The sequence below is a fragment of the Ammodytes marinus genome, assembly GCF_949987685.1.
Source record: "Ammodytes marinus genome assembly, chromosome: 3".
In the NCBI taxonomy this organism is placed as follows: domain Eukaryota; kingdom Metazoa; phylum Chordata; class Actinopteri; order Uranoscopiformes; family Ammodytidae; genus Ammodytes; species Ammodytes marinus.
The window spans coordinates 18,327,464-18,355,131 of record NC_137232.1 but is presented as its reverse complement, the minus strand read 5'-3'; the positions used below and the strand labels follow the sequence as shown (position 1 = coordinate 18,355,131).

The window sequence follows — 27,668 nt, the reverse complement described above, 5'->3', positions numbered from 1 at the left end:
ACAGTTCACCTTTGCAGGGAGTCTGAGAGCAGCAGAGAGAAGGAGACATTGAGTGTGTCTGAGAGGACAGTGTGTGGGTGGGTTGAGAAATGCTGCATCTCCGCACACATGCAGAGCGCTGACACCAACATCTGCTCCATCTGCTCTCACAGACTTACCACAGTGACAGACAGTGGGCAATGCCACAACATGTGCTGAATGAAACAGGTGAGGAGTCTGCACAGCCTCACAGCTTGAGTCTGCACAGCTAAGACTTATTATATATGGTCAATAAATGATGTGATCGGCCTGACATTAAAAAAGGCTAATTAAACTGTGTCTTGATCATGCTGCATCCTTTTACTTCCCTACACTTGATGAATAGCAGACTTGTTGCTCCTCTTGTCATCTGCCATCCTCTGCATTCTCCTCTCTCCTCTAGAGTGAGAGGATATACAAAGCAAGTCAGACAGGTGTCCTTGGAGAACGAAATAAAGCTGTCGAGACTGATATAACACTCGGCTCAACTTGACCCAAACCTTGCCTCCGGAGCTTAACTAAATAGAATAAATGCAAAACATATAGAGCCTAAGTTACATTATGCAGCATGCTATTACCCAAGAAGATAATGAATGAAAAGGAGAATTTTTACTCAAAACAACAATTTACTCTAAACAAGGATGAGGTCAATATGGTAAAAAAAGAGCCATTATCCCAAATTGATTTCAAGGCCAAGAATAAGGATGCAGATTTAATAAGGAAAATAATCCAGTGTTAATACACAGCCTGGGCTCTGTAAATGGCCATGTTGCTAGCTAAGGTACGCCCCTTTGTTTATTTTTTTTTCAGCACGCACACAGTAGCCTACTGACGGGTAGTGGATTGTGAGGAGATGTTTATAGATTTTGAAAAAAAAGGGAAAGTTTGTTCTTTTGAATCTAGAAAATTCAGGTCACACTTGTTTGGCGGCTTTCACCGTGCAGCCCCAATTAATAGTAACTGTCCCTATTTACAGCCATAAGCTTAAAGCACCAAATGCAAAAGGGTGGGAGGATAGATCAAAGCCTGGTTTGTTGAGGCGGGCTGGAACGGAGTCTCGGGTAAAGCCGCCAAATGTGACATGATGAGTAAACCTGTATCTGAAACGAGCAGAAGTGACAGGAGTAATTAACGCTTCTGCTACTTTGTTTATTGTGCAACCTTGATTTGATAACGATTTGATGTGGCAGTAAAAAGAAAAACTTCTACCATTTATTCCTCTTTCACATCCTCTTCAATCAAACCCTTGCACTTCTGTTCAGCCGCTTATCCAGGATTGTCGTGCCCTTATCATCGAAGGTTGAATCTGCCGTTCTAATCACACTGTGAGCGGAGGTTGATGCGGTGATTGCTCTCCGCTCAGATAAACCCGCTAGAGACCTGTGGCCCTCCCCGCCCTTTGTTACATTCATCACAGCACTGTATCACGAAGACCCCGAACACATCCACAGATGGAGACCGAAAGAAATCGAGTCAATGATGCCAATAACTGCCTGAATCACCGTGCAGCGTGACTGTCAGCTCAGACCGGCAGACTTTACCGTGAGATTTGAATGTGCGTCCAGATTATGCATCATCAGGAAAAGATACAGTGCTGGTGTTAAAAGGAATCCATTATAATTGACTATATAGGAGGAAAACACAATTTTGCAACCTTTTGAGGTTAACGCTCTCGACAAACAGACTAAATTTGGTTGACTCTCCTGCTTGGCCTTTTTAGCTACACAAGATCATTTCTGCAGTTCAGCAAAGTCTGCCTTAAAACATATCTGACGCGGCTTCATTTTACAGGTCAGAAATTTCCCAATAATCTTCTCTGAAGTTTATTAAAAGAATTACCGGTAAATATTTTGGGACTATATTTACAGAAAAAAAAGAGACTTATTAGGTAATTCAGTTCTCAAGAGTAATTTAAAAAAGAGAATGTTCTTGAAACAACTGCTTCATTTTAACTAGGCCCAAGTAAACATTAAAAAAATTACAATGTATTATTGGAAAATGTATGGAAAATCTATTGTAATGTTATTTCCCTACAAAATGTTCAAGTCATATCAAGTTATTTCAAGTAAGTGACATGAAGAAAGTATATTAAAAATATTTCTATACACAGAATGGTTCTCAGAAACATTTTATGACAGAAGAAATAAATACATCCTCAATTTAATATGAGCCCCTGTTCTTCAGACAGAGAATATACAAAGACATTTTCCATTTTAATACATTTTAGACTCAAGAACACAAAACAGACCTTACAAATGTTACAAAATGTCAAAGGAGCAGCAACAACCTGAACCTCTTACAAAGCACAGACTTAACAATGTTACAATATTAGAAAAAAAACAACAACAAACCACTCACCACAATCCAACCACTTCTGCGGTCAAATCAAAAGCTCTTAGGCCTTGGTGATGTAACCTTCCTTGATTAGGAAATCATAGATTTTACGCGTCTTGTTGACGTCGATCTTGATCAGCGCTCGGGCTTGTGCCAGCCGCAGCCCGCCCTGCCGTCGGCACTCATTCAGCAAGGCCTGCTTGTATTCCAGGTAGGCCCCGGGCACCAGCCGCACCACCTGGCATAACTACAAGAACAAAACAAGTATGAGAGTTAAAAAGGGACAATGTCATTTAAAAACATATACAATGTCTTATTAAAGGCTTCAGTATGCTCCTCCCAACAAAGTGCTTGTCAGATCTTTTGAAAGTGTCAGAAACCCTCCAAAGAATAAAAGGTTGCGTTCACCAATTTTTTTTACCCACTAAAGTCTATCACTTTGGACCTGACTGAAATATCTCAACTAATGCTGTGTACATGCTTTTTTATGTATGGAGGAAATGTGTATATATACTTATATTTTTTATTTTAATTTATCCCTTTGTTTTTTGTTGTTGCTTCCTTTTGTTTTTGTTTATTTGTTGTTGTTTTTCTTTTCTTCTTCTTCTTTTTTATCAATAACTCTAAACGTAATAATACTAACTAACTATAATCAAACTAACTGTGGAAATCAATACAAGGAAATGTATTGCACTTGCATATAGAGGGAGTCCCCAGTAAAATGTTGATATATATTTATATGGTAACACTGTGCACTATGTAATATGGAATAGAATGTATGGAAAGTATATAGTAATGTACAAGTATAATCAAACTATAACTGTGTAATTCATTATAATAACTTAACTACAACTAAACTATAAGTTGCATTGTTTTATATTTTTAGGCTATTGCTTTTTTTCAAATATTATATTGTATTATATTATAGTATATTATATTGCATTGTATTGTATTATGTTATATTATAGTATAGTATATTGTGTTGATTGTATTATGTTTGTGTTATGTTGTATTGTATTGTATTGTGTTATGTTATGTTATGTTATATTTAGTTTTTGTGATACATTGTATATTTTATAGCAGTATGTAAAGAGGGTAGGCATAATAAGCCTCGGCTTCGTCCTATACCCTTTTTCGGATATAGAATCTGTTTTGCTTTCACCAGAAGACCGACTTTATATGTAGCATACTGAGGTCTTTCTATATGACCCTTTTGGCAGGCAAGAGTTTTACCTCTTTTTCACGTTCGTTGAGTTTCTCAGTCCCTGGCAGCCCGGTAAGGTTGAGAGGAGGGGCGCTCCGCCTACCTGTTGCTGTGGAACACAAATTCAACAGTCAAACAGACATTCAGCATCCCCCTTGTTGGAGTACACTTCAGATAGGATAATAGCAGGCTTACAAAATGAAGTTAATTTCTTTGCTTGGAGGAGACAAGGGAAAAAATATTTACGACGTGAAAATAATGTAAATATAGCATTGTGGGAGCGAGCATCTCATTTGTGCTGTAGAGGTTAGGGAAAGGCAGCCAATTTAAAAAGGAAGAACAGCAAGATAAATATGCATTTAAGGGGCCTATATTTTGGAGTGTATTTTTGGAGGAGCATCTGCATTAATGTGACTGCGCATGGGGCCAAGCCAAGACGACAGAGAGGAGAGAGTACAGAGGGAAAGGTGGAGAGAAGCTTCATACCCGAAACTGTGATTGTTGTGACAGCTGGAGTGATGCCAGCATCTCTGTAATCAGAAAGAAAAAAGTGTTAGCAGCTCCACAAGCTTATTCACACACACACACACACACACACACACACACACACACACACACACACACACACACACACACACACACACACACACACACACACACACACACACACACACACACACACACACACACACACACACACACACACCACACACCCCCTGGGCTTTGTTCAATATTTCAATCTAGGATCCTCATCCAAAAAAAGATGAATCATTTGCATTTAAGTATTTTTTTTAAGGAAGAGTAATTAGAGGAATTTGGAAACAACCTAAACAAAAGTCCTTGGATGTAGAAACAAGAGCAGTTGCACATTCAAAAAGACTAAAAATAGCGAGAGAAAGTGAGGCTGAAGTGGGAGGCAAAGTAACATAGGCGTCTGCCCTGTTCCTCTCAGCACGCCTGGTGCAGAGTGGGATGAGAAGAGGTCAGGGTCTCTAGGGAGCGCGACTTGGCACCGCCCCCCTGCCCTTCTATTACACACTGAGTAAGGAGCAGGTGGTTTGAAGTCTCACATTGAAGCCTGTTTGCTGAGCCACTGCTGGCAGGCCCTGCCATCCTGGATATACTGCATCACGTCACAAAACATGGTCCGCTTCCTCCGCTCGTCCTCACGCATTCGCTTCACCCGCTCGTACACCTTGGCACCTGAGAGTGGAGACACAGAGAGGGTCAAAGGAGACATCCTGGGCGTATGTTTGCAATCCAATGCCTTGAGTTCAGGGTTCAGTGACTAATGCTCTGAAAGTGAAGATGGGCAAGTTTCAGAGGATACAACATTGTTTTTAACAAATAATAAATAACTTTATTATTCTCTTTTCGTCATGAATCATTTCAGTACATTTAAGGTGGAGTCAGCGAACATAACTTTTTTTTTTGCAAAATCAGTGAATATCTCCTCACCATCAACTACCTGTCCGTAACTGTATACGTGCTGGGAAAAAAAATCCAGCGTAAAGACACAGCCAAGGCTCTGTGAACTGGTATGTAAACAAAGGGGGCTCACCGTAGATAGCGACATGTCCGTTTACAGAGCCTAGGCTGTGTATTAACACTGGATTTTTTTTCTCCAGCGTACACATAGTACAGTTTTCTGATATCATTCCAAGAGTAACTGATCCAGCAACTCAATAAGCTATACAGTTGAGCTTTCTTTTGTATGCCATGCGTCAAAAAACTAGCCGAGCATTATAATTCCAAAAACCGATCGAAATACCTGATACACTGTACTGCTGCAGAAAATAATTCAAATAAATTAAAACCAAGAAGAAAAACATTTATTTCAAAATAAAGTTTGGTTGAACAGAGTGGTGAAAGGGTCAAACTAGACTCACTGCAGAAAGACCTGATCCCTGCTTTTCTGTACTCCTTCAGGCGACGGATTTCTCTCCTCAGCTCAAACTCCACTGAAAGGAAAAGAGGATGAAGGCAAAAGCCATACACATTGTTACAAAGGGAAATACTTCAACTCTGTCCCTCGCAACTCTAGCACAAGTCTCAAAACTGCATCCAACACAATGAATGACAATTTTGGACCAGTCGGGTCTAAAAGGAGTTCACACAAATTCTAAGCCATGGACGGGCCTGAATGACGTTGATGAATAGACTCAAATAAGAACACCTATGGAAGATGTTGATAAAGATGTAGAAAACGCTCTGGTCTAAAAAGAAAATGACTCCAAAAAACAACACCTTACTGAAGTCTTTCCAATAATGTGTCACTCATTTGTGTGTACGAATACACTGAAAAAAGGATGTGTGGCAAGAATTGGTTCGCATGAAATCCATGCGTTTGTAACTGTTGCACACATTCTCAAAGCCCATCCATGTGAACTCAGCCGTATACTAACGTGCATGGCTCTCGATGAATTTGTCATGTTCAATCGGTCCAACCACTCTGGCAAATCGTCTCATGACATCATACAGCTCCTGCACCTCCTTTGGGTAGCATCGCTCTAGCACTGAAGGAGAGAGAGAGAGAGAGAGAGAGAGAGAGAGAGAGAGAGAGATAGAGAGGAGAGGAGAGGGGTGAGTGGGCAGCATATACAAACAAATATAGCAAAGAAATATGAAAGAAAAATCAACCCCCTTAAGATATTTTTCTGTTTGTGATTATTAGTGCACTTGAGGAGAAATGCAGTAATTTATGTTCTTTCTCTTTACCGCATTTCCCCAAAACTGCATTGTCTATCAACCAACACTGGGTTTATACTATAAGCATGTAAATATTCCTAGTTTCTAACATCCCAGGCTTGGGGCGACTGTGGCTCAGGTGGTAGAGCGGGTCGGCTGATGATCAAAGGGTTGGAGGTTCGATCCCCGCCCTGCCACCTGTGTCATAGTTGTTGTGTCCTTGGGCAAGACGTGTGAATGTCGATAGTTAGCCTGCTATCGGTGTATGAATGTGTGTGTGAATGGTAACGTGGGAAAGGAAAACAGGTCTCCCTTGTAAAAGAGTCTTCGGTCTCAATGGGATTTACCTGTATAAATAAAGGTAAAGAAGAAGAAGAATCTCAAGGCTGCTGTCTGAGGAGTTACGTAATTATATAGATCTGAATATTTTATTTAATTGAACCAATGAGTACACTAAACGAAACACTCAAAACTCCTTGTTTACTTGCACACTATGGACTGCACTGTGTGTGTGTGTGTTTTTGAAATTATTTATATTTATTAAATTGTTCTATTTTCTTTCTTTTTATTTGTTTTGCTGAGGACCTGTACCAAAGCAAATTCCTAGTAAACATGCACTTGGTGATTGACTCGAAAATACTGGCACAGAATGGAAAACATTCTTTGTGGGGATTATGGGTGATGGTTTATCTTGACATCATCAAAGTTTTGCAAGTTAAGCCCAGCAAATCGAGTTTTCTGGTTAAATAGCACTTTTATTGCTAGGTGTTAATTCAGCTTTTTTTTTATTCTTTGCCTTTTACCAAATCAGAACCAATTTGAAGAGCACAACATTTATTAAATGCTAAACTCCAGCAAACTTGCTGCATCAAAAAGCAACCTTCCTCCCTAAGATTGGTCACAGTAACGCTCCATGGATGTGAATATACCACCACTTAACTCACTCCACAAGCACACACACTCTGAGGAGCTTGTTGTGTTCGTCTCAAAGAATCGCCCGTGTTGCTGAGTAACAGACAATTGTCAAAGCCAGAGAGGAAAGCTGTTGTGGGGGTGTGAGAGGAGTGGTTTAGCGTGTGTGTGTGTGTGGGTAGCGTTCCTTCATTAGGCTCCTGTGAGTAAGCGTTAAATAGCAGCTGCCATCTCAGGATAAACACATGAAATCACACCCTGAACAAAGCAGTGGACACATGGAACAATATTGTCCTCATATCTTACGTGCCATCAACACTGGACACAAACACTGAGTGCAGCCAAATGCAACATCACAGACAGTTAAAGTAACAAGACCTTACAGGACTTCAGACCGTTTGCTGCTCTAAAACAACAACGCTGGTCAATCTACGTCCAGCAGCTACTGAGACATGATACTGTGAGCCTGCTTGGACCGGATACTGCTTCCATTATTGCATGACACACACACACACACACACACACACACACACACACACACACACACACACACACACACACACACACACACACACACACACACACACACACACACACACACACACACACACACACACACACACACACACACACACACACACACACACACACACACATTGACAGTCTCCATGACAACCAGTCTGCAGCTCTACAGCTACTCTGAGTTCTCTTTTGTCTTGAAAGACTGAAGAGATAAGGGAGTGGAGGGAGAGGGGGAAAGGGAGGAGGGCTAACTGCAGGCTGGAGGATACATAAATAAAACATGAGGAGAGAATTCTTCAAGTGGCCAATTTCACAGGGCAACATGTGGAGATGTAACCAGGGGCTGGGTGGTCGTAAGCAGTTTCCAAAAAGACGGTTTCATCGGAAAAGGTCATTTTATCTTAGCTGCCCCTTAGGCATCTGTCTGACCGCTAATGGAAAAAACACCAAGAGATGCAAAGAGAGTTGCATTACTGAGCGCGCTGAAATCCAACCTGCGACAGGTGGATCAATAAACAAAGCCCCTCGCATTGCAGTCGTTACGGCAGCGCTGGACGCACGGGGACCAATTCACAGTGAAGCAATTATGCGGTGGCACACAGCCCCCGCGTCGTATACTATTTGCAGCCCTGATCGTAAATGCGACTCCGTTAGTAGCCACACTTAGGTCACCCGAGGGGCCTCAGAGGTTAACGGTGGTCATTACACCAGAGTTGTTTGCATGGATCCACAGAAGAAGAAAAAAAACTCAGCAGCGATTTGGCTGGTTGATATCAGATGCCACCCCGAGTTGCTATGAACACTGTCGAAGCCGAGCCTGTGTGTGAATTTCACAAGGGGACTTACTCTGGAATTTCCGCAGGTTGATCAGTCCATGGTCTCGGATTATCCTGAAAGAAATGCAGATTTATTACTTACTATGCAAATTATTATTATTCAAATCACTGTGCTAAATTAAACCTGGCATTTACTGCCAATGTGCAATTATCTCAGCTCTTAGTCTACAAAGAACCATTTGCCATTTGAAAACCAAATATATACGTTTGTCTTGTACACTGCAGCTAGGGGGAAATTAATTCAATAATTGTGTTTGAGACTCAAGTCAGATAGCTTGAAATGTCTGTAATGGGCTAACTCAGTGCACTGTGAGGTTCAGGTGTCACAGGTCACGAGCCTGGATGCCTCTCTGACAAGCTATAAATTAACAGAGATAAAACAGGGAACACGGAAAGAGAAATGCTTCCCCAGCCAGACATGTCATGCCAAACGAGCTTCAGGGAACTTGAACTCGTTATAGTTGATTTAGAGAGGGATGGATTACAGCGAGGATTGACTGTCAGTCCAGGAATGACAGCTAACAGGCTGAATGCTGGAGATTCCCTGGAAAGCACACAAGGTGTCACAAACTCTTTATTTTTAGAAATAATTAAAAAGGCAAATAGGGATGTAACTAACCATTATCCCCAACAGTGTTCTTGATCCTTCAGGAACATCTAGACAAACCTTTTGCTTCCAATATAACAGCCCTTCTAAAAATCCTCCCTTCATGAAGATCCTAATGATCGCTGAAACTGATTTATAGTGGTGTTTATTACACTTTATAGTCAGTAAGGAGCATGCAGTTTGTGGTTCTGTTGAACTGTATTGCATTTTATTTACACATGCTTCACTATCAGGTTTCTTTAGTCAACCCTCATTGATATAAAAATGTGATGGACAAAATAACAACAGCATATCACAGTATAACACAACTCAGTTCAACAGCACCACAAACTGCCCAATCACAAATAACCATAAAGTTGAATCAGCACCACCATAAAACAGTTTTAACAACAACTGAACATGATAATCCTCGTAAAGGTCGGATTTATTGAAGGCCTGTTGTGTTTGGCCAGTTGTACCTGAACTGGAAACTTTTTATTGTTATGACTAAAAGCTGAATAACAATATCTTTTCTGATTACTTTTGTTTTTTCAAATTAAAATAGTTAAACAAATAATTAAAGTACAATTTAAAAACTTAAACTTGAAATGTGTTTTAATTTAGTCTTCAAATCCAAACGCAGAGAAATGTGCAACATACATATTCTATGGGCTATTTCCATCCTCTCCTGCTACAGCACTGACACTGTTATCTTTGTCATCCATAAACTGGGCATTGTTTCAGTTTGGCATGCGTTCACCATGAGACACCCAAATTCCACTATAACTACGTTGCACCTGAATGATTCCCTGCAAATTGTAATGAGAGCCTGAAAAAGGCTTTAATATGTAATTATAATCACACTGCTGACTCTGTAACACTCCCAGTCTCCCATGACTTGTGTCTTTAAACAAAATAATTAAAAGTTTAGAAAGTATAAATATATTAGCACTATGCAATGCATTCATTAATAAAAAAAATATGCAGGCAAGGGGTTTGAAATGGTTTGGCTCGTACATTTTAATTGGTAAATTCATTTATTCATGTATCTGTAGGAAATGAAGCTCCAAAAGGTCAAGGTATAGGTGTGTACTGCCATCTACTGACAGACAGGGGTGATTGCACAATGCGGAATGAATAAATAATGTTTGTTCAACAATTAATGAAAAAAGGACCTACTTTTTCCTCCGCTGTCTCTCCTTTAATCTTGAATGATATATATCAACAACTGAAAGCTTGAGTGCTGAAACAGAGCAATTCATTTGACACAATTGAGATTGTATTGTAAAGTAGCCTAATTTATCATTATCTTTTAATTGCAAATAAAACAAAGTTAAAAAAAAAATCTTAATAAAGATCTATTGAGTGTCTACTCACCACGCAGGATATCTGAGTCATCATCCACAAAGTCAATGTCTTTCAAATCCCACTCTGCATAGTTGTCAAACTCCTATAAGGACAGGGAAATGTGGGTTTCATCATCTGCCGTTTGCTATAAGCTCACACAGAGCTGATCAATGATCCCAGATCAGAACTCATATTTGAAAGGATTTTATGTTTAAAAACAAACAATGGGCTGAGTGAGTCACTCACTGTAAAACAACAATAAAGACATGAGTCACTGTTTAAATAACATTACATAATGAGGCATCTAATGGCGGTTTTATTTGTCTATGCCCTCACCTCCATGAAGTCTGCTCTGGCAGGCATGTATCCAGCCATATCTCGAGACAGCACAGAGTCAAACGTGGGCCGAGGGGGATCATCGGTGGCTGCGTTATAAGATAGAGACAAGAAATGACCACTGAAATTTGGTCATAAGACACATTTTCAATACTGGCAAACAAGAAGTTTGCCACTGGAAAACTTCTTCTAAGACTTGTACGTTTTCCAATTCCTACGGCAGCCCTGATACATATCTGAAATGTGACAGGTTTCTCTCTCTGCCTGCGTAGAAACATCACAGCGTGACAAATGTTCACGTCAAGTTCTCAAACACTGCGACAGATGGAGATCTAAAGTTCACCAGGGAGAGAACTTCTTGACTCACCAACTGCTTCTGTTCAGGCTTCCAGTTGCATTTGACTTCAACTTTTATTACACACATCTTTCCTCTAGCTGATGCTGGCCATCATCAACCTTACTACCTTTTTTAAAACCTAGAAACGTTTTGACATTAATAGCAGAAAGGGCTAATGGCTGGGAGATGGTAACACATAACGACAGCAACTAATGATAACTGCTGTCTATTCCTGAATGTGTTTAAGGGATGTGAATGCACCATGTTTTTGGTTGTATTTTATTCTCCCTGTAACAAATGTAGAAAAGAAAAAAATGTTAATGAAGATACTGACGTTTGAAAGGAATAGCGCCCTCTGCAAAGCGAGAGTCTTTCGTTTTGCGCAGGCCGAGCAGGGTGGAGGAGAAGAGCGGGTTATTGATGAAGTTCTTCATGTAGTGGCTCTCACATTCCTCTTTGGTCTTGGAGCGCATCTGATAGGCCACATCCTGCCTGCAGAAGAAAAAATGCACACATCAAAGGTGTTATTGTGCAACAATAGCCAAGAAATGTTGAGTTTGCCAAAGGTAGTGAATCAATCCACCCATTTTTTAAATATTGTAGACATACAACACTGTGGCAGAGTTGCTTTGCAGATTGGAGAAAATTGATTCAGGGAAATTAAATCTGAACAAACAGGGGTTGTTTAGAAAAGATGTTGTTTTTATATGCCCTTGTTTTCTGACCATCTGACAAAGAAATTGACTTACAAGTGGCCGGTCGCAGCTACAGTACAATAAATAGACAAAGCACTCACCAGTTTCCAAAGCCACAGTCCATGACTGCTTCCAACAGGGCCATTTCCTCCTGCGCTGTCCATCCGGGTTCCAGGACGGGGAAGTCTGATGTCTGCATTAAGAGTGAAGATGAGAATAAATAAATAAACACATAAATAATTACAGAGTGTGTTGAGGATGCGTGTGGGAGACTATTCTTATTTTACCTACCATGATTTCATATTTGTGATCACTCTGATGCTTCTTGTACTCAAATCCTTTGGTGAAGCACTGAAATAAGGGTGTATATCGGTTAGAAGACTGAGTGTGTTTGGGAATAAACAAGAGGAGCTCCAATTACAATTATCACAGGCTCACCTGGAGGCAGAGGGAAAAAGGCGAGGGTCCACATTCTGCACACTTGATGTAAGGCTCAGTCAGATAGGATGAACAACCTCTGCATGGTGGTTTATCAAAAGGATCATCTAAAATCAAAATGACTTAATTAATAATTGTTGGTTGCTCGAATTTTGGTACAGATTATATATATATATATATATATATATATATATATATATATATATATATATATATATATAACTCGACGTCATTGAAAATGAGGGTCACCCCTCAATTGGTCTCTCGAGGATAAATAAAAGTTAAATGAAAAAAAAAAAAATTAAATATATATATATATATATATATATATATATATATATATATATATATATATATATATAGAGAGAGAGAGAGAGAGAGAGAGAGAGAGAGAGAAAAAAATAAGAAGTAGCATATATTAAGTTTTAAAATAAGTGCCGTACACTACAATATAGCCCTTCAAGTACAAATATGATAAAAGTATTATAAGAATAAGAAGTATATACATATTTAAATCATACTACAATCTGGGACTAAGTAGGATATGAAATATCAACAAGTACATCAATAATACTGTAACAGCAATGTAACACTGCAATTATAATTATAACACTAGGCCTACTTGAAATGGACACACTAAATAATGGTGTTTGAGTGTTTGCTCACTAATGACTTGCACATCACGCTATTTAATTCGTGCGTATCGATCACCTGCAGTGCACACTACCCAATTGTGTTGGTGCAGAGGCCTCGCTCGCCAAGCCCCAAGTTAAAGCTATCAAATTGTAAACAAACCACTGCATGCTACACCGTTAGCCTCAATGCTAGCTGTGCTAAAGCTGCACATATTGTTACGTTTACATTGTTCACGAGTATTGCAGAATATGCCAAAAAGTTATCCCAGAAACCACCAACGACGGGCTGTTAGTACGAATATAGATTCAAACGACTGAAATAATGAAGCAAAGATTTAATATAGTTAGCTCGTATGCTAACGTTAGCTGGAGAGGGGCTGCGGAGGCTACAGGGAGATAACACTGGTGAAAGGTCGTGAGCTTTGATTTTAAATATGCATATTACGAGAAAAATAATGTCGACACTTACTTCCAAAAGATGCCAGGCGGTCCATAAGTAAATGTTTAAGCAAAACAAATAACAGAATAAGGTTTTTTTTCTTCTTTTTCTTCTTTGTCGTTAACTCAAATACATCATCAGTGTTGCATTACTGCCATCTCATGGAGGTTGGTTTGTCTGTTTCCCCATCTGTCCTGTACATGGTCATGTATTACAATTTGCTATGGTCCTGTAAACCTACTCCTAATTTCGCTAAATAATGCACTAAAATCCAAATTACAAGAGCATTTCCATTTTCTGTTACTTTTCACTTCTAGACTAGGCTACTCTACTGCGCCTTAGAGGAATATTTGCCCTTTACTGCACATTTATTTCACAACTAGCAGGGTTCCTACAAACCTTAAAAAGTCTTAAAAGCAAAGGCATAATAATAACAATTTGTGGCATCAATAATCTAAAAATAAGGTTTTAATATGTATTAAAAGTATCAAATCATTCAAAGTCTGACAAATACCAAAGTGGAAGAAGCTTAGGATTTAATACATTTTTTACATTGTCTGACATTGCAAGGTTAAAACTACCAGCCTTTTGTTTAATAGTTGACCCAAGATACCATTTGGCATTTACTCAAAACCGAAGCAGTAGGCTGAAGGCATAAGTTTATGTTTTAACTTTTAGAATAGGATTAGGCCTATATCAAATCTACATTTACATCATTATGATAAATTCTTTTTTTTTATGTTTCTGTTGGGCCACATCTAGATCAATTAAAACAATGCAAAAATAATTTTAACATACAGAAAATACATTTTTTCACCATTATTTCCATTATACCACAACAAACAATGTGTGGTCATTCTCTATTCTACCACAGGGGGCTGATCTTGCACCACTCTTTTTAACAAAACAATGAACGCCTTGCAAGTCTCTCTTTGTCTTTCCCTGAGTATCCACCACCTGAGACTTACACAGGCCAGTGTCTGTAAGCTTGGATAATGGACAGACTTGAGATGGATATGTGCCCGCACTACACTAGCTGTTTTTTCCCCCTCCATAAATCTTCCCCATTTCTGAATGACTTTAAGGGAGGGCTGCTTGCCCTGAAAACAGCCCACTCTTAAGCAGTAAACATCTGAGATCCCTGATATTTTCCAGCCCCTGTGTCCAGCTTTGGCCCCTGAATCGAAAACACCTCCTGCTACTCAAGGACGGCACATCAGGGAAACTTGGCAAAGCAAATATTTAAAAACCTTGACACATAAAACTGCGAATCTGCCTGCGTCAAAACCCCTAAAAGTAAAAGAGAAAGCGTTTTTTTTTTTGTGATTCGAGTGAAATGACCCCTTGATTCAGAACAGATGTGACGTCACCAGATTGCTGGAAATAGTATCTCACGTTATACTGTAGTAATGCTGATGTTAAACTTCAAAACCAAACATGCAACTTATGCTTTTCAGGGGGAAATTTTATCCATCTAACATTTATATTTCATTATACTTCATTCTTAAAATGTGTAATTTACCTTTTATTTCATTGGTTAAATATTCCTACTGTGAACCCACACATTTGGGAGATAGTGTGGCTGTTGAACTGCACATTGGGTTAAATTTGAGGGCTTTCCTTTTCCTCTTGTTACCCTGAGCCACCTCTGTGAGGACGATCCACAGTGACAAGTGTGTTCAGTTGCAGCGTTCCCTGTTTCCCGTTTTCCTGACCCTCTGGGGTTCTCCTAGACTCGTCATCATCATGAAAGCCCTGAGCAACACAAATCCATGAAAACGGCACAGCAGCCCCCTTACATACTGTGCACAATAATGCAACTTTATTTGGACAGGGACAATGTACAAAAAACAACATTAACCTTCTTTTAGGCAAGGGGATATGTCATATACCAGGTTCTTAGCAAATCGCTATTTTCCATCTGTAGTCCCTGGGCCATTAAAAAGATTACAAAAAGCACTACATTGCATATTTTCTAAAAAATATACCCTCTACCCCTCCAACATTTTATAAGTGTGTGCAGTTTTGCTGTTTGAGTATAGGAGTAATAAGGGACAGTTGTACGGTACTTTCCCTCCAGGTTCTGTGTTAACGCAGATTGTTTTAGGATCCTGTGAGAGCGTTATGATTTCTTTATCTTTAAAAAGAGGAACTTCTCTATTGTGTGTGACAGTTGGCAGTAAAAATGATGTGTGGATAAAGGTTGTTCTCTTAAAGGCCGGGGTTTACCCTGAACTACCCTCACTGAGGCTCTCAACAAACTGTATTTCAACGTTAACACTTTTCCTTCTGCAGGATACACTACAACGAAAGACCAGGCTTCCAGCACATGGTGTTGTCATGCTGAAGCAAGAAAGGGTCTTTGCCAAGTTGTTGAAAGCTCATGGCTGTGAAAATGATTACTGTATTCTGTATAATTGAGATTTAACGGAAACATCCTCAGAACAAAAGTATGTGGATAAGTGTATCCATTTAATTTAGTCTATAAGGCTTATTTCCTAATGGATGCTGCCACAGATGTTATATTAGGCTAATAAAATGACAGGGTATGGTGCACTATTGATCTAAGAAGCACACTATATGTGACCTCTATGACCTTTTGTTTACATGTTTTATATCCCTCTTTGCTGTTTACAATATAATAAAGGTAAAATATGCCCCAAAACTATTTCTAGGAATCCGATGTTTGCTGTAGCCCAATTTGTATGAGGACAGCACTGCAGCCTCCATTTGAATTCAGTATAACAAAATTCTCACTGCAAGCCCATTTGAAATGCCAGGGTCAGCATATGTGGGAGCATACTGTATGAAATCACATCTTGGCAGTGAATGCAGGCAGAATGTATTAGCCACATGGAGACTATAAAAGAAAAATAATGTCAGACCAACCGAGTGACATGTGTGCTCCCCTACGACGGCCCCTGCAACAGCATCAGTGCCTGTGGGCAGACAACCTGCTGTCTTCTCCAGCCAAATGCCACCCCCACCACAGGGCCTGCCTCTCTCTCCCTGTCTCTCCCTCCCTCTCTCACTCTCTCTCGCTCTCTCTCTCTCTCTCTCTCTCTCTCTCTCTCTCTCTCTCTCTCTCTCTCTCTCTCTCTCTCTCTCTCTCTCTCTCTCTCTCTCTCTCTGTCTTACTGCTGCCTTTGCCTTTACACCCAGACTAAATGGCCTGAAAGACCAGGCGGACCCCCAGCCTGCAGGCCTCGCGCTGCTTATGTGGATCAAAGACAGAGAGCTTTGGGGTTTCTCTGTTATTGACGTGTGCCAGATTATACACCGACCAAACAAATGCACAAACCCCACCCCCATTACATCTTTAAAAACTCCCCCAGTCTGCCCACTACTTACCAAAGCACTTCCCAGCTGCTGTCATTTGAATATAGGGGCCCCTATGAAGAAAGGAGGGCATCTGGCACACGCCCTAGGCGCTAAGAAAGAAAGAGTTAAACTGATCCTGTCATTGAAATGTTCTTAAACAAGATTAAGCCTTGTTGAAAAAAAGAGGTAAAATGGTCAAAATCCCTTAAATAAGTTCAGACAAAAGACAACGTGGGGAGACACCTGGAGAACGCCAATACCCTCTCAAAGGATGGTAGCTTGGAGTGGACATACACGTTGAGAGCTTTGCTTTACAAAATTGGATTTGTGAGTAAAGGTCAGCACAGAAAATCTTATTTCTATAGTTTGAAATTAAGGAGGTGCCCGCAGTAACAGTGTAATCACTCCCTAAAGGATGCTTTCAGCTCAGATTTATTGCTGCGTTCACAGAAAAACGGTCCAGTTTTTCAGTCGTCACGCCACATTGAGAAAAACAAAAGTCTGTTTAATTTTTACAGTAAGTGTTCAGGTAATATGTTTTATTTGGCCTATTGATTATATTTTTAAACAACTGCACTATTCCACTTGCTGCCACTGTTAAAACATTGAATATACAATTATTAAAGTGGTTGAAATGAAAATAATTCACAATAAAGTCACTGCAAATGCATGATGTTAAATGTTCACTTGTACTTGAATGAACATAACTAATATATCATAAACTTTCATCAAATCTGTAATGAGATATAATGAGATTTAATCTATGAATGCCATTTTAGTTTTATTTGAGATTAATTTATATGGAAAGTCAAACCAAGTTATATTTATTAGCTCTTATAAAGTTGAATTGGTCTCTAAGCATCATCCCTCCTACACAACTGCATAGCGATTGATAGATAATAAGAATGCAATGCTTTGCATATGGGCACATCTTCTTCTTGTTATTATTGTCATTAACAATTTGGTCTGGCGATTACAGGCGATGCAGCCACCCTCCATTTATCACGCACTCCACCTCCCACTTGGCGCTTAATGAATCAGAATCAAGTTTTTGTGCCAAGTAGGTTTTTTTTGTCATGCAAGGGATTTGCTTTGGTATCTTGGTCCGTAGCATTCTTAATAAATATAGTGAGAGAGATAAAGAAAATTTCTTCAAGTGAATTATCATAAGAAGACATTTTTTTTTTACAATTTAGATGTGGAAAATATCTTAAACATTTGTAAAATATAGTTATTTCAAAATAAAAAGAACTGTCCATTGGTTAAAAAGCCAAGCACAGATGCCTTCTGTTCAATGTCACTAAATCCAGTGAATATAATAAAAGTTGCTATGGGGTTGTATTTTGGGTCTTTCAATCAGTGTATAAAATTCAAGGTAAATGGACTCTCTTGCATTTGAACGATCCCTTTTTAATCTCTTTTTTTAAATCCCGCAACTTTATGGAAGTGATAAAGTAAATTGCTGGAGGACCTATGTAGTGCCGAATCGTTTCCCCATGGCGACAAAGACAGAGGCGGTAGACTGGACTTTTCATCAGTGTTTCAGGTTTATTGAAGGGATTCCAGAAGACATACAGAGGATTTCATGGAGCATGCTAGCAGCAGGGTGAGAGCCGCATGGCACTCACGATAGCTACCGAACAGTGGCTTATATCTCATGTGTGGGGTGTACCAGGTGTGCATCATCTGTGCAACAACAAGTCAAACACCCGTCCATCTATGGGTGTTTTCGTTCTTCCCCAGTGACCCCAACCTTTAGACTATCTGCTCAGCAACTCTTGGTGAATACAGGCCATTTAAATCCACTGCACCTATTTAATATGTGTCATGTTCCCTGGCATAGTTTAGGGAAAATGAAATGAAACCCCTGACTTTTCACTTCCTTTCATAATCCTCAAATACTTCTTCTCTTAAGCGACAATAACTGTGTGAAGTTGCACTTTATCACCACTCATTCAACCTATGGAGATTACTCAGGGTTTACAGTCGGTTCAGATTCTGCTGTTAATCATAAACTGGCAGATTTGTTATGAGATGTGACACAGAGATATTTACATTGAAACTAGAAAATATTCTGCTTGCAAGAGATACTCACGTGGTGCAAAGTTACTAAGCAACGTTGAACTGAATGAACTCATTTGTTGATGAAACTCCAGATAAGCAGCACATTTTTGTCATCGTGTGAACAGCTGTTTAACTTCATTTCCCTGTTGTATGTGCTCGGCTTTGTGTTAATAGGAGAGTTTTGAGTGTGATTGAAACGACTGCAGACATGCAGCACATGACACGACTGATTTATATGCAAGCACACGCCACAAAGTGTTAAAGAAGTAAAGATGACTCCGAGCTAAGTGCCGTGTAAATGTCAATAATGATCCAGAATGACCCGGCTTCCTTCAGTATCTTCAAGGCCAGGGCCCCTCAAGCAGTGTAAGTTGTGAATAAACTAATGAAAACAGATGACTCCCACACGCTAATGTGTCATCAGTTTATTTTTGCTGAGAGAGAGGTTGGCTCTCACCGTGAGCTCGGTGGAGATCCTCTCCCCACGGCCAAGGTAACACCGAGGAATCAGCACAGGGAGAGTTCAGGGAGGTCAACAAGTGGGTGTGGAATGCAAGTGATTCCCACGCGGCGTACCCCGACACACAAGCCCTGAGAAAACATGTGTCAGTCAGGCCTCGGCAAAGCAGACTGGAATTTCATGATGAGGTCCACTCAGAAGTTTTATCGAAAGGCTGTAGATAGGCCTACATGATCAGCTAAATAGAGGCTACTTCAAGTATCAAAAGTGAATGTAGTCAATACATAGAAAAAATGTCTACTGTGACTGATAAATTATGGATTTATCATTATCAATGTGTATGCAGTTACTGCTAGCTGGTTGAGGTTGACTCGGGTTTGACAATGACTCAATCCTATATAAATGTATTTTGTAACTATTTGTCAGATAAATATAGAGGAGTAACGTGCATCATTTATATAGAGGAGTAGATGTATACTGCAAACACTTAACAAACACAAACAATTGGTGCTTTGGCACCATATTTCAGTAAATGTACTTAGTTGCTTTCTACCACTGCAGGAGCAAATATGACGTGATTTTTGTGGCAAAAAATTAGGAAATATTGCCTTACACAAACACAAACACACACACACACACACACACACACACACACACACACACACACACACACACACACACACACACACCCGATGTACCCCACTGAGGCTGAGCTGTAGATGGAAAAAGAGATCCCCTATGTGATATCCACTCAGTGTGTTTCCTATGTACCTCTTACGGCAGAGTGGATCTACCACAACACTGTCAGAGCGCATCAGCTGCTGGAGCCTTGATGCTTTCCACACTCGGGCTCTCCCAGTGGCGCCCAGAAAAGACACCGCAGGCTTGTTGCTTTAGTCCTGCTCCCAGCAGCCAATCAAGCCTGCCAGGGTCTCAGTATGTTGCAGAGGGCTCCCCATCATAATAACACACCCCCCGGGCTTAATCTAGGGGGAAGAATGATGACATGCATTATGTTTTATCCATGATGGAGTTTGGAAGAATGGACAGAAATAACAGCGAGGGGTCACCACAGAACAATGTAAAAGTCAAAGACTGATTTGTTTTAGCTGGAGCAAAAATGGCCCTTGAGCCCTCAAGCTTCTGTGGGAAGAATAGTATACTCAAGTGGGCAGCTTGATGATCTACTGTATGTATAAAAACCCAACATTAATCTATAATGTCTTCTTTCTACTAGGGGGGCTAAATATGTGTCACGTCATCACTATATTTTCCTCTCATAGTGGTATGCAGCCTGTCAACGGAGTGAAAGTATTCTCGGTTGTCACCTGCTCTTTAGAAGTGAATGTGTGTCCAAGAAGTGAGCAGTGAATGGCTGTCAGGGTCAGAGCAGGAATGCAATGACAACAGCATGATAGAGAGAGACACACACAGACAGAGGAACGTTGCTTGGAAGTCACCAGTGTTCCCACACAGCCACCATGCAGTTCAGGGTTACGACCTGTCGAATCTGCCACTTTCTACACAGCAGAAATGTATAGCACATAACTTCAGCCTGGGCGTCCACTGTGGAACCACATACACTGGTGGGGATTAGCCAGCTGTTGGGTGGGGGAATTTAAAGGGGTTTTCCGCCCCTAGTTGACAGTTCACAAGAGTACAAAATGTGCTACTACAGTAAATATTCTGCATGGTCAGTAGATGCAGGTTAAAGACAGCAGGCAGCAGTGACTACACATGGCATGCGCTTGCCAACTTGCAGACGTCACTGGCTAGACAGGGGGCAAAAGGGGCAGATTAATTAGTCACTCCAGTTGGTGAAAAGGTGTCATAATTCAGGAGAGACCGACTGAAATCTAATAGGGATGTTTGGATTTAAACTTAAATAGATGATATAAGAATCTGAATTGTTGTATAAAATAAAAATCCGGAGCTGGAAACCGAAAATGTTTGGTATTTAGCCCAGTTTAATGGTCCTTCCAGATTTCCGCTTTTATTTACCCTCAAGTGACTCTAAGGTTGGAATAATCATCCTATTTTCCACACACAGTCTGGCAGACTCATGCGTGTTTTCTATGTCAGCTTGTTGCAACTCTTCATTGAAGCTATATGATGTTACAAAGAGGAAACATTAAAAGCCAAGAGCCTCCCATGTTTTCTTCATGACTAAACCATTCCATAAGATATAAAATGTTCCATATGTCTTATGCATCATTTTACACACATTTCTTGAAAATATCAGTTCAACATATTTGGTATCTTCGGAAACTTATTGTCTTAAATAATAAGAAATATATGTCACTGTTGTGTTCATAATTTGTTTATGCTGCATGCACCCAACAAAAAACAACATTAATTGCAGTTTTAAGCAATGTTTGGCTGCACAACATGATTTATGTGAGTATTGTAATTGTTTAATTTGTGATACCTCTGAGTTTGTGTTTGTATGTGTTGATGGGATGGAGAATTAAAGAGGCAGATATTTAATAAACAGTCGAGCAGTGATTTCATCATGTGTGTGTGTATTGCGTGAGGAGCAGCAGGTTGCAGAGCCTGTCAGGTTTGAATATGGGTTTGGATTCTACATGCCTGATCTCGCATTGCCAGCGTGAAAAATACTAACACAGACAAAACAAAAGTGAAGATGTTTTACTCCACCTATTAACTGAAAAGCTGAGGGCGACATGATGTAACTTTCACTATTACCTTAATATGTTGATTGAACAAAGGTGTGGTGGGAAACATCCTCAAACTGTTGCAGACAAATAAGAAAATTCCTTTACACCTACTCAACAAATCAGCCAATATAATCCAGTATCACAATAAAACCTGTTTGGAAAGGGCTCCATAGTTTCAAAACTGCCTGATAAAGTTGAATGTACACAGAGCCATTGTTTGCGACAGGGCTTGGGAACAGGGCTCCCACGGGACAAGATATGACTGAAAACAGGGACTGGGATCAGGGCATTTGGGATGAAAACAGGCATGTGGTTCTCATTGCCGCAGCGTAGTGAGTGATCATTGTGTACTGGTGCTTTAACTGGCCTCGGCCTTTGTGAGCCGATCGAAACCACATGTTCCAGTGTGATTGTGTCTGTGGGCTCGTAAAGATGCAGCTCTGGCTGAAGAGCTGCTCCTGGCTCACACAGCCACACACAGCCAACTTCGCATGGTAAAAACCTTTTTTTTTTCTCCCTTGGCTGCAACGTAGTACAACTTCCACATGAGTGGAGTAGATTTTCCCTGACTAAGGGGTTTGGGGGCTGATGTGTATAGCATGGGACTGTTGTTGAAATCAATCTAGAGGAGTGGGGGTTTTGTTTTTCTCCTTTGGAGCTGAAAGTCCAACAGCAATCAGAGAAGAATGGTAGTAATTGAAAATAATTTAAGGTCATATCTATGAGGAAAGATGACTGTTTATAGGTGTTAAGAGATGCTTCACTCATCCCGGAAAGATAACATTAAATTCTTTCTCACTAACTCCTCCTTTGTTTTTGCTCCTCAAAGCTTCTGTTTAAGTTGTGTAATTTAGAGTAACATTTACCATCTGCATCTGAGGTACATTTCCATAACTTTTTGTTGGAACATTACGTTTCTTTTTTACATGATTATTATTTTCTATTTTTTGCTTGTTTTATTAATGCAAACTTGTGGTCTGTCCTAGCTAAAAATAAACTAATTTCTGGTGGCACAATTCCCAAACAATAGCGCAAAGGTTTGTAAACTGATGTTTTTTGAGGGATTATTCTCTGGCAGGGCCTTTTTCTCCTCCTGAGGCTGCCGGGTGATTGGCAGAAAGCTCAGCGTAACATAATGTGAGCACTGACATTTAAAACGCAAAACTCTGCAGACACAGAAACTGTCAAAATCCAATCAGGCTTTCATGTGTGACTGTAATGGATTGAAAACTGTAGGTCAGGTCATTTTGAAATCTGTGGAAGATTGTTTCTACTTTTAAAATAAATTATGAAATTGATACCAGTGGGGAAAAACTCCCGGTTTTGACTATGAATAGTTGCCATCGGGAATAATTAAAAGGAGAGAGGAACAACCCAGATCAGATTCCTAACCTTTCACAGCCATATCACATGAACTCATGTAACCATCAGCGACTCGACATGTCTACTTTTGGCTAATATTTCAGCTGTTTACTTCAAGATAACTATTTCAACAATTGGTTCATTTTAGCTGTTACCTGTGTCATTGCTTGCTAAATACGTTTCAAACATTTTCTTATACAATGAGTGGTGTTCGATGGGTGGATTATTTAATTAAAATTTTAATTTAATTTAAATTCTTATCAAATTTTCATTTAGTTCGCTGAGCTACTCCACAATCTTTCCACATACGCCCCTGGCAACTGCAGAAGTACCCTTTAGCATAAGCCCTGCTTGTGAGTCATTGACCTAGATGACGGAAGGTTTTTTTAGTACTATCTACATCCAAGGTTTTAGGGCTGTATAATGTGTTGTATAATGACAGTGGAGTAGCAAAGTATTGGCCGATTGTCTTCACTGGCACAGTGGAGGTGGTGGTGCTGGTGCGGATGCTTTTGCCCTGAAGTCCGCATGACAGAAAGCCAGCAGAAGCCTCACACACTGTGCCACTGTGCCTTATCTCCAGCAGCCAGGATGCTGATTACAGGGAGACTGCACAGGCATTCACATACATCCTCTGCTCTGTGTCAGAGACAGCATGGCGGTGCATCTGCCTCCACAGCACAGCAGATATGCTCAAAGTCATTACTATGCCACTCAGTGTAATAGGATAGTGGGCAGACTCTCGCTGCAGTGTTGCTCAGTGTAATACTGCCTTCCATTGACACAACAGGTCATGTGAACAAAAATGACGTTTGAACGCTGAAGAGCTGCCAGAGGTGATACTGACTCTTTGACTCTTGTAGTTTATATAGTAGTCAGCAGAATCATTGTTGCTTTAGATCTTGATTGCAAAAAAAGAATACAATACTATCTAGGGGAAAAAACAGCTCAAACGTCTCAGCAGAAATGAATGCATTTCATTAGCAGTTTGTTATGTTAAGGTTATTGGGACATTTAAAGGTCCAAAGTAGAAGTGAGCCAGTGACTTTCACTTTGGCGTCAGTGTGTCAATTTTGAATGGGACTGCTATTTCTGAACCTTGTGCAGCTGTGGCAGAAAAGTGTCACGAAAGTAAGTCTGTCTTTTGTGTCAGCTATATATATCTATTTCAGGGGAATGTGAGACCAGAGAAAGACAAGTGAAAAAGAGGTATGAATCTGACCCGTGAACTCTCCGGCTTAGGGTAGAGAAACTTGGTCACGGAGGAAGCATTGCTCAAAGAGTTCATCAGATATATGGACACATGGCTCTCTCTCTCTCTCTCTCTCTCTCTCTCTCTCTCTCTCTCTCTCTCTCTCTCACACACACACACACACACACACACACACACACACACACACACACACACACACACACACACACACACACACACACACACACACACACACGTGTTTGCCTGTAGGCTTGAGAGCATATCAGACTTGAATGTGCAGTATATGTTTCTCTCTAGTCCAGACAGATTATCAGTGCAAAAGTATAAATACAGAAACACATGTCAAGGGATAAAGAAATGTGTACAAACACAATGCATACATTTTAACATCAAACAGCGTGAAAGCTCTGCCATTATCAAGAGCCTCCAGCCACCTCCAGGCTTTCGGCTTGTCCCATCAGCGGGTTTGGCTCAGTTGTTGATCCTCCAACAAAACAGAGCTTGTGAAGCTGCTTTTTGCATATACCCTGACAGTAAAAAGACAGCAGGAGCCTTTTATTCAGACTATTTCTCTCTTTTCAGGCTCTCCCATAAAACCAAATTTTATTGGATCCTCAATTAATCAGGAATAATCAGCTTCTTGAAATTGACCGGAAGCTGTTCGCCATTCACAAATATTTGGTGTTCCATCTAATGATGAAGTATTTCTTTGTTTAGCCAGAAGAAGAAAGAGATTTCAACTGGCTAATGTAACTGGTTAAACAATCATAAGCTCAACTTCATGTGTGACTACCTCAAATGAGTTTAATCCCAGCTGATTACACAAGGTACTGGATAGTTACTTTCAGCAGTTTTCAGTGTATAGATGAGATATCAGAGAGCGTAGTGGGAGATAATCAAAATGTATATCTGAAAAGGCAAAGGTGAAAAGGTGGTTGCTTGTTTGTTCTTTTAAAGAAATGCTTCCTTTGGTGGTGTTGTTGTGGGCTTCTGGTTAAGAAGATTGTTAAATTCCCAGCGAGGGACTTTAGTTGCTTGTTACTTCTCTTTTCTCTCACAGGGCTCAATTTTAGGTCCAGTTCTTTTCACAATTTATATAAATAACATTGTTTCATCGCTAAAAAACTGTCACGCCCATCTATATGCTGACGACACAGTACTGTATTGCATTTCCGATTCGGTGCACCAATCTATTCAGAACCTACAAAGCTCTTTTAACACCCTGCAGGACTGTCTAGTGGACCTCAGGCTTGTTCTAAATACAGACAAAACCAAATATATGTGTTTCTCCAGAGCAAGAACTACAACTTTTAATGATTTTAATATTTTTACAAAGAATGAATTTTTAATTGAAAGAGTCACAGAGTACAAATATCTCGGCATCTGGTTAGATGATAAACTCACTTTTAATTTTCATATAAAAAATCTTGTTTGTCGACTACGACAAAAAATTGGCTATTTTTATAGGAACAAAACCACCTTCCCTTTATTTAGTAGGAAAAGGATTATTGAGGCAGTTTTCATGTCTGTCCTTGATTACGGTGATGTGGTTTACCGGCATGCATCACATTCATGTCTTAAACTCCTGGACTCTGTTTTTCACTCTGCTTTAAGGTTCATCACAGGAGATGCTTATGACACACACCATTGTCTTTTATATGAAAAGGTTGGGTGGTCCTCCCTTAAAGAGAGACGTGACGCACATTGGCACATTTTTATTTACAAAGCCTTGACCGGGAAGTTTCCTCGTTATTTAACAGAAATGCTGCAAATTTCAGATGGGCTTTATCAGACCCGCTCCACTGACATGCTTATGCTTTATGTCCCACAAGCCCAGTCTGAGCTGCGAAAGACAGCTTTTAGCTTCAGTGCCCCCTACTCCTGGAACAACTTACAGCAACAAATTAAACTAAATACCTTCATATCTTTTAACCAATTTAAACAAACTATCTTAAATCTGCCAAACTCTACCTGTAACTGTTTTAATTAGACTATATTGTACTTTCACCCATTTAATTTTAATTGCTGCCACTCTTCACCACTATGTAAACGTTTCAAATGTTTTTTTTTTCTCTTCACTGTTGTTGTGTATTTGATGTTTTTGCATTGAATATTGTTTATGTATTGTTGTTTTTCCTTTGAATTTGCTTTGAACTCGACATCATTGTAAATGAGGGTCACCCCTCAATTGGTCTCTCGATGATAAATAAAAGTTAAATGAAAATGAAATGAAAATTCCTCTCTAATGCCCACCTTGAAGTAAAGGCAATCATGTTTTCTTTGCCACAAAGTCCTTCCCCCCAACCCCCTCAAGATTAAAAAATGTAGTATCAACATTGTTCTTTGATGTAGTTTACTAATGGACTGTGGAATTTAAGTAATGTCATACAACAATACCTGCAATGGACACAGACAGCATGGAACACTCATCAAGAATACTTCAGTCACAAAAAAGGCATTTGGTTAAATTTTAGGTCGACTCTCTGCAGCAGATGCAGTGGGATGAGAAAAATGTAGCAGCACCTGTCTGCTGCAGTACAGGGGGTCACAGCCACTATACTAGCCCACCAAGTACTGCAAACACTACTGAAATAGAAGTACAGGAGTATTTCCCACTCGTGCATTATTCTTCAATCTCTATCATACTTCTAGGTAAAATTGTAGTTTCATAATTTCATAATCCAAACAAAATAGGAGCAAAAACAAAACAAAACAAATGTGATTTCTTTTTGCTACTACAGCACTTCATGCATTTCATGATTCAAATACTGATGAAAAAACACACAGCAAAAAGTCTAATCAGTAAAATGCATGATATGACCCCTGTGAACCCCCCCCCCCCTCCCCAGATCCACCACAGGAATTCCCTTTCCTGCATTGCGGCAACTTAACAGCTTTCTAACAACGTGGCCATGTGCTGGAGCGATTGAGGAACTCTCGAGCGTTTCCTCTGTCTCGCTGCAACAAAAAGATGAAATCCATCACTCGCTTCCTGTTTGCACTCCAGCTCCGTTTACCTTCTTCCTGTATAAGCCAAAGGACTTCCTTCACCACCCTGTCGACGCACTGCATCTCTCAACAGTCTTCTTATCTACTCCGCACACAGCGACACAAACATAAAACACCTTGGCAACAGTCAAGATTCTTGTCAATCATAAACAAAACAAATAAGGAACCTCAAGCAATCGTATTCATCAACACCGGCCAATACAAATTGGTCATGAGATTTGGTTTGTACGATGA

The 27,668-nt window shown here is 40.0% G+C and overlaps 1 protein-coding gene across 1 annotated transcript; it reads right to left on the bottom strand.

Annotated features, from left to right (window-relative positions):
• Nucleotides 1–2,138: 2,138 nt before the first annotated feature.
• On the bottom strand, nucleotides 2,139–13,486 carry tada2a (transcriptional adaptor 2A). The gene is made up of 15 exons (XM_080053482.1): nucleotides 13,358–13,486; nucleotides 12,254–12,360; nucleotides 12,107–12,166; nucleotides 11,917–12,008; nucleotides 11,455–11,612; nucleotides 10,784–10,872; nucleotides 10,478–10,550; nucleotides 10,280–10,343; nucleotides 8,525–8,568; nucleotides 5,962–6,072; nucleotides 5,446–5,517; nucleotides 4,627–4,759; nucleotides 4,043–4,086; nucleotides 3,586–3,665; nucleotides 2,139–2,599 (listed from the first exon to the last, which is right to left on the bottom strand). Exons 1-15 carry the CDS (start codon nucleotides 13,380–13,382, stop codon nucleotides 2,414–2,416), a joined length of 1,338 nt encoding a protein of 445 aa, XP_079909608.1. The 5' UTR covers nucleotides 13,383–13,486; the 3' UTR covers nucleotides 2,139–2,413.
• Nucleotides 13,487–27,668: the final 14,182 nt, after the last annotated feature.